The following is a 12,601-nucleotide window of genomic DNA, read 5'->3' on the forward strand; positions in this document are numbered from 1 at the left end:
AATTCCATTTCTCGTAGAAGTGCGTGAGCACAAAAGCTGTCCAATTTAACATGAAGCAAAAAATCAAGTGGGACATGTATAATATTTGCCTTTAAATGAACGCGCCACAGTAGAACAATCAAAATTGCTGGTCGGAAGATATTCCACTCGTAAGTCACTCGAGTAGGTGTAATTTACCTTTTTAGCCATAAGCCTGGTTTGCTATATGATAAACGTTTTCGGTTTAAATGTGAGGAATTCTTTTTGTTTCTTTTGTTATGGCAGAAAGGAAGGACATTTCTTTAACGATACACGCCCATATCAATTCAGAATCTATCGATTCCTAATCGAGAATCGATTATGCTAAGTTAACTGTCAAGCGTAAGCAGTATGGTTGTAATCGTAAAATGTAAATAATCTGTTGAGACGCGAACTGAAAGTAACTAAACAAAATGACGACAAGAAGTTTAACAGACGTTTTTATTTTGATGCGCAACAATGCTATGCAAAGTCGTCATTTTTATTCCGAACAGGTAAATAGAAGGCGAGAAAGGTTATGTGTGTAGTTTTCTGCCGGATTTAAGTTTTGTTAAACCTACTGTGTAACGTCATATCATCTGTATACTTTGTATAAGTAGTACGATATAACAAGAAAGATCTCTAGAATTATTTTGTTGGTCAGGGTAATTGTTATTTCGATCGCTTTGTTTTTGAGGACACTGAACACATGAGACCAACGGAAATAGACATTCTCGTTATCCAGGCGGTTTCCAGCAAAGTTTTATTATTGTTATTAAATCGAGATTCTGCCGGATTTAAGTTTTGTTAAACCTACTGTGTAACGTCATATCATCTGTATACTTTGTATAAGTAGTACGATATAACAAGAAAGATCTCTAGAGTTATTTTGTTGGTCAGGGTAATTGTTATTTCGATCGCTTTGTTTTTGAGGACACTGAACACATGAGACCAACGGAAATAGACATTCTCGTTATCCAGGCGGTTTCCAGCAAAGTTTTATTATTGTTATTAAATCGAGACACACAACGTTGGAGGAAAGATTTTGGCCTAATATTTTACATTTTCGCAGTGTGGAATGACCTGAACTGTGATGAATATTTGTATGTACTGTAAAACGAGTAAAGCATTAAAAGTTAATGCTTACAATTGTAATAACGCACTATGAATTTTAGTAACTCTCGTCAGTTTGTAACAACTTATTCATTGTTGACCCTTCAACAATCTTCTTTAGTTGTTGATGCATGTCTGTGATTAAAATCTGCCTATTCCACATATTTGTTTTGTTTGCCACTTATGGTGCACTTTTTATTTACATTCTCTCCAAGAAATCAAGGTGCAGCCTTATATATACTGTCTATCTTTTTACAGCATGTATCAGATCGGACAACGTTGGTTGGTGGGGTTTCCGATCCTGAATCAGGTGGTCTGGAATTGCGACAAAATGCAGGGAACAGCCGTGGTAGTGGTAATCAGCCGCCAATGTGGGCGGATGCTCTGGAAGAGGCACAGTACACATTATCAAGACTACGATCCAAAGTGAAAGAGCTGGAAGCTCTTCATTCACGTCACCTACATCGTCCAACACTGGATGACTCTTCAGAGGAGGAACAACGTATCGAGGCATTGACACAGGATATATCCAGGGTTAGTAGACTTGTGAATACAGTGTGTACTAAATATATATATAGTAGATACTTTTATCATATTCTCTTGGCAGTATATTCATTTTGAACCTTCCATTTAGTATTCTCTAAATGGGTATTGGGTAGTTACATTAATTTTAACTTTTTGTTTCTGTTAAGGGAGTGTCAGATGGTTATCAGAATAACGGAAGCACAATAATAGACATGATTAAATAGAGATTTACCATCTTTAACCCCTTTCACACTTGTCCACTAGCCTCCTATAAAGTATTGTGTACTATGTTGTGGTATAGAAAGCCATATGGTGGCTTTCACACCTACACGACACAGGGTGATGCAATCCAGATGGCACATAGCAGCCCTGGAGCTAGTGGACACCTCCACTGTAGTAGATGACTGCCATACCATGCACATGTTGCCGGGCAGTGTTGTATGGGCTTACTAAACATTGGCGACTGTACATCTCTTTGGTGCGATAGTTGCCATCGTAACTACAGCATGTGGTTCAGTTCATTCATTTCATTTTTCTTTGCGTTTCATTTTATTTTCATACATTGTAGTTATAGACCTACGCATGAGATGGGAAAGAAAACATTATGACATTGGAATATTACACACATCAAAAAACGTTTTGCATCACCTCGGTTCGAGAGGTCCAGAACTTGTACAGAAAATTTTAATAGAGATCAACATAAACATCATTTCCACCCTTTTTATCGCTGATGAAAACCACACATTGCATGTTGTACCACCATAGAGCGAGACCTTCACATGTAGTGGTCCAGATTGTTGGACACACCAGTACCTCAAATGCCCAGTAGCACGTCCTCTTGCATTGATGCATGCCTGTATTCGCCTTGGCATGCTATCCACAAGTTTATCAAGGCACTGTTTGTCCAGATTGTCCCACATCTCAATGGCGATTCGGTGTGGATCACTCGGAGTAGTTGGTGGGTCACATCTTCCATACAGAGCCCTTTATAATCTATCCCAGGCATGTTCAATAGAGTTCGTGTCTGGAGAACATGCTGGCCACTCTAGTCGAGTGATGTCGTTATCCTGAAAGACATCATTCACAAGATGTGCATGATGGTGGTGCGCATTGTCATCCGTGAAGACAAATGACTCACCAATATGCTGCCGATGGTTGCACTATTGGTCGAAGGATGGCATTCACGTATCGTACAGCCATTACAGTGCCTTCCATGACCACCAGCGGCGTACATTAGCCCCGTGTAATCCCACCCCAAAACCTCAGGGAACCTCCACCTTGCTGCACTCACTGGACAGTGTGTCTAAGATGTTCAGACTGGCCAGGTTGCCTTCTAACATGTCTTCGATGATTTTCTGGTTGAAGGCATATGTGACACTCATCGGTGAAGAGAATGTGATGCCAATCCTGAGTGGTCCATTCAGCATGTTGATGGGCCCATCTGTACTGCACTGCATGGTGTAGTGGTTGCAAAGATGGACGTCGGGAGTAAAGCTCCGCATCATGCAGCCTATTGTGAACAGTTTGAGTCATAACACGATATCCTGTGGCTGCACGAAAAGCATTATGCAACATAGTGGCGTTGCTATCAGGGTTCCTTCGAGCCATAATCCATAGGTAGCCATCATCCAGTGCAGAAGTAGCCTTGGGTGGCCTGGGCGAGGCATGTCATTCGACATTTCTTGTCTCTCCGTATCTCCTCCATGTCCGAACAACATCGCTTTGGTTTACTCCGAGACGCCTGGACACGTCCCTTATTGAGAGCCCTTCCTGGCACAAAGTAACAATGCGGACGCAATCGAACCGCGGTATTGCCCGTCTAGGCATGGTTGAACTACAGACAACACGGGCCGTGTATCTCCTTCCTGGTGGAATGACTGGAACTGATCGCCTGTAGGACCCGCTCTGTATAATAGGCGCTGCTCATGCATGGTTGTTTACATCTTTGGGTGGGTTTAGTGGCATCTCTGAACAGTCAAAGGGACTGTGTCTGTGATACAATATCCAAAGTCAACATCTATCCTCAGGAATTCTGGGAAATGGGGTGATGCAAAACTTTTTTTGATGTGTATTTTTGTTTAACTTCCTTCAGCCACTCAATAGTTCATTGACTGTAGACATATTCATCCAAAAATACTAGATGACATTTGTAGGGCCACTGTTGAACTTTAAATAAGACTTGAAAAGCCACCCATTAGTTACTTTTTAATTTAAATGTATTGATCCATTGTATGTTTATGATCCAGAATGTTGGGACTTTGGTGAGGAATTGGAAAAGATGAATGAAGAAACCTATAGTAAACTGTGTTGTGCTATACCGTGGGCAACAGGAACTAAATAAATGTGAAATCGCTGTGGTGCCATGCATTGAACATGGTGTCATGGGATGGCTTCTGAACAAGTGTAAATTTGGCTTTAGATAGTTGTTCAAGTGTCACTCAATGCCAAATGGGTGCTTACAATGCCTGTATTGTTTTCTGTGTTCTTTGTTGTGCAACATGGCACTTATTTTTGGTAATAATGTGATTAATAAATTTAGACCAGATTAATTTTTCTAATCATACCACACATTCCCAATAATGTTGAAGCTGTAGTAATGAGTAGACTTGAGAAGACATTGTAATTCATCAACATGTTCATTGAACTGTTCCTAAAAGGAGCTGTACGTGGTTTAGTGTTCTGACAGTATGAAATAGATAGATATTAGCCTGCTCGAAAATAAAGCCACACCAGATGATGAAATTGTTTACTTAAACGTTTTAGTTCAGTCATTGACATACAGCTTTCTTTTAGAGTACTGTGAATGTGTGAGCATCATTGAGCACCTTTCATAATATGCACCAGAAGATAGAGATTTCCACTATTTTTTTATTTATTCCCCAAATCCAGAAATGACAATATGTAAATAACATTCCAATTGCCAGTTCAGCATATCTCTTAAAATTTTCATGGTTGTTTCATGAATTGTAAAAGGAATTGACAAGGAGGGTGGTTAATATTTAACAATTGTTTGTTCCCATACCACAGTTTCAGATTGCTGAAATCTCTTCAGAGAACTCCACCAGACTAAAACTTGTGATGTCAGCTGCTCTTGTGTTTGTGCTAATGGCTGTTCATTGATGTCGCTCATAGCCAGTCTGGTGATATTAGATAGCACCGGTACCCAATGAGAATCGCCCGAATCTAATGACCTTTTTTTTTATATATATAAAACATACAATTTGATTATATTTGTGTTCAACATGGAGAGCACCAGAATACTTTTACTGATCTGGTATTCATGAATTTTAAGGTTGGTTACTGATTTTCGTATTTACCATGTGATGGAAAAAACTAGAACAGACAGACATGTAGCGAAGCTCGAGGTGTAGACTAGGTTGGAATGTGACAATGTGATTGAGAATTGGCAAAGCCAATTAATGTGAATGGGAGAAAACTTAATATGCTGGCAACTGACCTATAGCACAGCCCGAGTTCGAGGTTAGGTTATGAAATGCCCTTCAACATCGTCGCCAAGAGTAACTTTGCAAATTGTGGATTTCATCAGTTTAGTAATCTAGATTGCTGTTTTACTAGTTGTGGCCGATATCAGACTAGACTGGATGCTGTTATGATTTAAATTGCTTCACAATTTATCACTTTTCAATTACTGTGTATTTTCAAACATGGTAGTAATTGTGACATGCTAACAAACTGTGGTAACTTGGAGAAAATAAACCAACTTCTATGCTATTAAATATAGGTAACATGAATAGTATACTTGGTGGAGAAAAATTGTGTCATGAAATTGTAACCATGGATAGCTGATGCTAGTAGGAATCAAAATTACTAATGTTGTGTAGGTCGACAACGCACAGTTTTTAAACTATGGAAACTTGGCACCACGCCCTCCAATTAGCTGTGGGATTGCCCTGTTGCCAGATGCTCTGGGACAATGCATGACCATGAATGCTTTGCCTGCCGGAGATCACGATGTATCCAAGGTGGCCCACACACTCGGTGGTAGCACGACAGCTTTCCACTGTGGGGGCCTGGGGGTGGATCTGCCAGGCTCCCAATGCATCCATTGTAGTTTTATGATAAGACATACCGGACAAAAACCCATCAACAGCTGTTAGTTCTCATACAGAAAGTCTTTTATAAATTATGTCGGCCCTGAAAAGGGTCTTTTTTGTAGCTAGGACATAGTTTATTTAAAGCAGGTGCTTGAACTGGGACCCTCTGATGTGACACAAGCTTGGTAACATCGAACCGTGTTTTGTCGAACTCTTTTGAAGATTCCTGGCATTGCCCTGATGTGATTGGCGGCATGTTCAGTGTGATCCATTAATTCCTCTTCGTTTCTAGGTGGTTCACATCTGGGTGGGTGAATTAGAACCTTGAAGAATCCCCTCAGAAAAAAGTCCGATGGCATGAGGTCTGGTGATCATGGGGGCTGTGTCTTATGAGTACCTCAGCCAGTTACCCGCCCATTGAAGAGTTCTTTTAAATATCTGTGCACAGCATGACGGTTATGTACAGGCACCCCATCATGCTGCAACCACATGCGTATCCGTATGCTGAGGGGAACATCTTCCAGCAGGCCGGGTAGAGTTTCTTGCAAAAAGTGAAGGTAATTTGTCCCGGTAAGTCAAGGAGGTAGATGGACTGGCCCAATCAGATGGTCACCCACAACGTGTGCCCAAATGCTGAGTGAAAATCTTTTATAGTGCCCGTGGACCTTAATGTGAGGATTTCCCCTTGCCCAGTAATGAATGTTCCGAGTGTTGAAGAGGCCATCCCAATGGAAAGTGCACTCGTCAGTAAACAACACAATGGCGGGGAAGTCGGGATCTCGTGAAAAACGTCGCAGAAACCATAGGAAAAACCCTAGCTTGTGTTCATAGTCTTGGACAGGGTGGAAACTAAATGAATGCTGGCTGTCATCCCTCAAAACCTTCCAGGCTAACCAATTCATGACCCCCATGTCGTGTCCAACCACTTGAGTACTTATCGTAGGTGCTTCCTCAAAGTGCTCGAGAACAGTCTCTTCAAATGCAGCATCCTGTCATGTTTGAGGTCTTCCAGCATCACCATGTTTCACCAAGTCTCTGGTGAATTGCTATAAACATTTGCGGGTGTGGGTGGCATCTTGTTGGGTACCGTTCCTCCTCCAACTGTCAAGCTTCGTGCACATTACCGTCGGCTAGTCCATAAACAAAAACCGTATCTCCTTGTTCTTCAAACGAATACTGTGCTGCCATGCTTACTGTATGACTAAATCGCAGGTGATGTGCGTGTGCTCCAAAGTGAAGCTTACGTGTGAATGCCTCTGATGTGAGGTGGAGACAAACAGCAAGACCTATTCGACCCATGTGCGTATCATGTTGGGGCAGTGACGAGGCGAGGGATGTTTGTTTGTATGTATGTATGAACCTACAACTATAGCACTGCCCATCAACTGACGAACAGCAACAGGGCAATCCCACAGCCAATTGGAGCGTGTGGCGCCAAGTTTCCGTAGTTTAAAAATGGTGCATTGTCGACCTACACAACATTAGTAATTTTGGTTCCTACTGGCATCATCTATCCAGGGTTAAAATTTTGTGACATGAGTTTTCTCCAACCTGTAAAGAAAATTGTCGTTCCAATAATAAGTGTTATTCAATAGAGAAGAGTGTAAAATAGTGAACTGAGGAAGTTGATACCCAGCAGCCTGTAAAGCAGTGCTTGTCAAGAGACCTGGTTGCTTAGTAAATTGACTGATATCTGGCATATAGTGTTACTTGTGGAATATGACAATTTGCTTGTGAATTGATGGAACAATGAATTTCAAGACAAAAATACTGTTGCTGTTATAGATGTTTAGTGTTTTCTGAGATATATGTTTGTCATTGCAATAATCTACTTGTATTCTAACCCTGATTTTGTCAAAAATTGAATTCTAACCTGATAGAAAAAAATACCAGCTATCTTTATTTATGAGCTGTAGAAAATTATAAATGAGCATTGTGATTCACAACTGACTCGTGGTTCATGTATTCAGTTACCATTCTTCATCATGCGATTTGTTTCCGACATTGGCATGCCATACAACAGCCAGTGTTCTTTTACCCCCTGTTATTTTAGCAGCGTCTCTCTCTTCCTCTTTCCGCCCTTCCCATTGGAGACAATTTTAGCTGCAGATTACTATGGGGAGAAGAACTATAAGAGTCCGCTTGGTTGGTAAGGAGTTCACTACACAGTGTAAACACCTATTCGGGTATCAGAATTTGTGCAGCAGTTGAATGATGATAACTGCACAACTGCCCTGTTTCAGTAATTTTAAATGCAAGATTTAAGGCATCAGTTTTCCTTTCACTATTTTTTATTTCCACATCAAACTGATCAATGAACGACTGTATAGAATTTTTCAACCCATATAGTGATCTTATCTGAGGCTAGTATTTTATAGAATTACCAAAAGTTCTTCGTTAATATATGACAGTGAAAATTGTTACATGCATATTGTATATCTCTTTTTAAAGACGCACAGATTTATACAACTTTTGTCTGTCAGCATTTTTCAAATTTTACTGTTAAAACAGCTCAGGTTTTTCTCATCCTTAACGGACTTGCTCAGCGCATACTTTCCCAGAGGACAGTAACTTAAAACCTTGTCCAGATCCATTACACTGTGATTAAATGCCCAGTTGCTTTGTAAGTAGTATGCCAGTGACCACTTACCTGCCCTAAGGAGCAAAAACTCTCTCCTAGATATCTCTAAGGATTTATTGATTTGTAACTGTGGTGGCTACTAGTGTAATGACATTGGGTCACTAATCCCTGTAGGGAGTGCGCTTGTTTGTTGTGCTCTGATGAATGCTCAGAAGTCCATATACAAGGACCAAGGTCAAATCACCAAAAAATTATAGAAACTGAGAATACCAAGCTCTAACTTACATTACCAAAGGACTGCTAATAAACTCCCAGAATTTCCTCACTTTCCAAGAAAGCTACTGCTTGCAAATTACACTCGGAACTGAGAGCTGAAAAAACTCAAAGTAGAAAATTCCAAAACATTTAATGAAAACATAATGTAATACGATAGATAAAAAATGTACTCACCTAACAGATTATTTTATAAACTTCTGGCTTCAGTTAAAATTTCTGATTGGATTGAAAAAATTTATTCAATTGTTCGTTGATCAGCCTGGTGCAGAAATAAAGGCAGCAATAGGCAAACTGAAATCTTAAATCTTGAATTTAAAATAATTCTAAAAGGATGGTTGTACAACTGACGTCATTCAGCTGCTTTACAAACTCTCAAATGGATATTTAAATAAGCGGACCTGATGTTAAAAAGCAGCTAAGATGGAAGGCCCTGGCAGAATTCCAATTCAGTTTATTGAAAGTACTCTGAGGCAATGGTCTTCCTGATAGCTCACATTTACTGTAAATCTCACTCACATTGAATGTTTCCAAACAAATGGAAAAAATAGATATGAAGGACAGAAGAAGAATGGGTGAGCAAAATTATACACCAGTATCCTTAATATCAGTTTGCTGCAGCATGCTTTATCACATTCTAAATTCAAATATATTGAGTGTTTTAGAGATCAAAAGGCTTCGGCCCATATATTAGCGTGAGTTAGAAACCGTAATTCACCCTTTCCACACACATTATCCTGCAAACCATGGGTGAAGGCCACCAGGCAGATTTTGTTAACAAAGGTCTGAAAATGCAGAATAAGTTCTCAGATATATAACTGGCTCAAAGACTTTTTAATTGATAGAATGCGTTAGATTTTCCTGGATGGCAAGTATTCATTAGAGACAAAGAAAATGTAATAGATGCCTAGAGAAGTCTGATAGGATTGCTTGTGTTCACCATGTACGTAAAAGATCTGTTGGATAGGATTGTCCATAGTACAAGATTGTTTACTGCTGACACTGTTGTGTATAGAAAAGTGTCATAACTGAGCCTCTCTCTGTAAGAGGATTCAAGTCTAACTGGACATAATTGTTATTTAGTATGACGAATCGTAGCTTGCTTCAAACTTGGATAACTGGAACTTAATGAGGATGTTCAGGTACAGTAATAATGGTATGCTACTTTACTCATTTATATCAATTGAATATCTAGGCATAATGTTGGGATATGACATGAAATTGAATTAGTGTATAAGGTTAGTTGTAGGGAAGGTAAATCACCAATTGCAGTTTATTGAGAGATTTCTGGGGAAATGCAGCACATCTATAAAGGAGAACTCTTTTGTTACCTATTCTTGAGTATTGCTCAAGTGTTTGGATCCCCATCAGATCAAATAGAAGAGAGGCATCAAAGCAATTCAAAAGTTTGTTAGCAGTCAGTTTGGTCAGCACAAGAGTATTGTGGAAATTCTCTGTGGGCTTAGATGATAATGCTTGGAAAGAAGGATATTTTCTTTTGCGAAGCATTATTGAGAAATTTTAGAGAACCAGCATTTGTGACCAACTGAAGAACAGTTCTACTGCCTCCAACATTCATCTCATGTAAGGCCCATATGCACAAAATTTGAGAGATTTAGACTTATACAGAGTTATACAATCATTTTCTCCTTGCTTCATGGGCGAATAGAACAGAAAAAGAAATGATTAGTAACAGTACAAACTATCCTCCATCATACATTGTGCAGTAGTATCGAAGTTATGTGTGTATATGTAAATGTGGATGCAGGATAACATCCACTTGTGCCTGGGGGGGGACTGCTTTTCCACCCTCCCTCTATAAAAATCCACCCAAATGGGTCATGATGGCCCAGTGGTACTGACCGACCACTGTGTCGTCCTCAGCCCATATGTGTACTGGATGCAGATATGGAGGGGCATGTTGCCAGCACATCGCTCTCCAGGCTCTACGTCAGTTTATGAGACCTAAGTAGAAATCTGATTTGATACTTAATATTGGTTAAATCTTCTCATATGCTTTTTGGTGGTCGACTGTTAGTTTGTAGTTGGTACCACTGTAGTGCTGACTCAATGGCTGAGTTTGATAAATTGTTAAGAGTGAACAGTGAAAAATTTTATTGCTACAATAGTTTCAACGCTCATTCAATACATAAATGTTAAAAAAAAAAATTATGGGAATTCACTGACCATATATAGTTAGGTAGTCGCAGTCTGATTTCACCAGATTGGGAAATCATAAGTTGATGCAAGTTTGAGTGGCTGCTTACAAAGTGCAGTGTCACGTGACGATTTACAATATGTTGGTGACATTATTAATGACTGGATGAAGATGGGTGATTTCCCCCCCCCCCTCCTACCTCATCCCCCCACTGGTAATGTGAGCCAGATCTACGAAAACTTAAGGAAAATGAAAAGCCACAAATATTTTACACAAATTAGCTGGCAACTGGAGATAGTTTTTATCAATAATTGTGACAGATAATGAGACTGGCATTTATTGCCTTTCTTAGTGGAAGTATTTACTTTTTTCTGTGGCTTTGGAAAGGACTACAATGACATAACATGTAGAACTTGGTCAAACAGTAACTAGATAAGTGGTGCAAACCACCGTGCTGTTGTCTGGAGAACAGGGCTCACAAATGTCTGCCCTGATGTCCCACAAGTAAGCAAACACACAACTTGGTTCATGAGTTTATTAATATGACTGTCATATCAAGTACTCAAAATCTTGACCTGGAGCACTGATACATGCTATAAAGTGAAACACACTGAATTTTATCAGATATATTGCAGCACAAGCCCTTGTTATACAGCATTTCATGTCTTCAGAAGTTGTCTCTCTTTCCTTGTAGATTTCGTTTTATTTTTGCCCACAGATAAAAGTCCAAAGGTTTTAAGACTGGTGTGTATGCAGGTCATTTTGTGTTCCCCAAACTGTCAGTCCAGTGACCTCCAAATGTTCCATGAAGAACTGTAGTTGATCTGTGTGGAATGGGAGGGACATCTGCGATGTTGTGCCACCACATGCATTGCCTTATTTCCTGTGAGATGCTAGTTGTAGTTATTGAGAGTTTTATATAAAAAAAAGAGGAAGAAGAAGATATTGCGATTTTTGAAAAGCTTGCACCACCTGTTGATGCACCATATCTTCATTTATCCGTAACTCTCAGCCGGAGCAGTGGTACATATTTGAAGATTGATTTGCCCTTTATTTGTTAACAATGCATCATCCATGAACAAAATCTTGTATAGAAATACCACATCACTTTGCAGTTTTTGTAGATATCATTTGGCAAACTGTGATTCTGAAAGCCTCTGTTAACGGAGAGAAATGTGCAATGAATTAATGTGATGGGATGTAGTATTCGCAGAACACTCCTTTGGTGTATACAGCTTGCACATGCAAGCTGTTCCACTGTGACATGTTGATTGTGAGATAATGCTTCAGCATACAATCACAATACAAAGTATTTTCCATTAAAAAAAAAAAAAAAAAAAAAAAAAAAAAAAAAAAAAAAAAAACAAACACTGTATCCACTTTTTCAACTGTCATATACATTGTGAAAGTCTGAGTACCATTCATGAGCAAGTTATCTGACAGCTACAATAGCATAGCACAGACTAATAAATGACACACCTACTATGTTATTGAAATCCTCTTTTAAAGCTCTTTCCAGTGCTACAAAAAAGTATATGCTCCAAAAAAAAGGTAGCTGTAAATGTTAAAAATTACTTACATATTTGTTGGAATATTTGCCACCTTGTTCTCGGTAACTTTGCAAAAACTATACATTGATATGCTTACTTGTTCTGGACATATTTAGGGCAGCAGGTCTTAGGTACCTAACACTGCATAGACCAGGTACAGAGCACAATACATACAAGGTATATTTCGTGACTACTGTACAGTGACATATGTAAGCTAATTTCAGGATGCTAAGAGATCATCAGTAGTGAATTTGTCAGTCATATTAAATACTGCTTTATCACATTCTATGATAATACAAGACTACATGTTTTACCCATCAAAAATGAAAGTGTAAAAGTTTCTTTGGCT

The 12,601-nt window shown here is 39.3% G+C and overlaps 1 protein-coding gene across 1 annotated transcript in view; it reads left to right on the forward strand.

Moving 5' to 3' along the window:
* The first annotated feature begins 344 nt into the window (after window positions 1-344).
* LOC126416325 (syntaxin-16) overlaps window positions 345-12,601 on the forward strand; it is a 32,487-nt gene continuing 20,230 nt past the window's right edge. Inside the window, exons 1-2 of the mRNA XM_050083991.1 lie at window positions 345-512; window positions 1,369-1,644. Coding sequence (XP_049939948.1) covers window positions 432-512; window positions 1,369-1,644 — 357 coding nt within the window. The 5' untranslated portion in view covers window positions 345-431. The remainder of the gene's footprint in view (window positions 513-1,368; window positions 1,645-12,601) is intronic.

This window comes from Schistocerca serialis, chromosome 8 (genome assembly GCF_023864345.2).
Source record: "Schistocerca serialis cubense isolate TAMUIC-IGC-003099 chromosome 8, iqSchSeri2.2, whole genome shotgun sequence".
NCBI lineage: Eukaryota > Metazoa > Arthropoda > Insecta > Orthoptera > Acrididae > Schistocerca > Schistocerca serialis.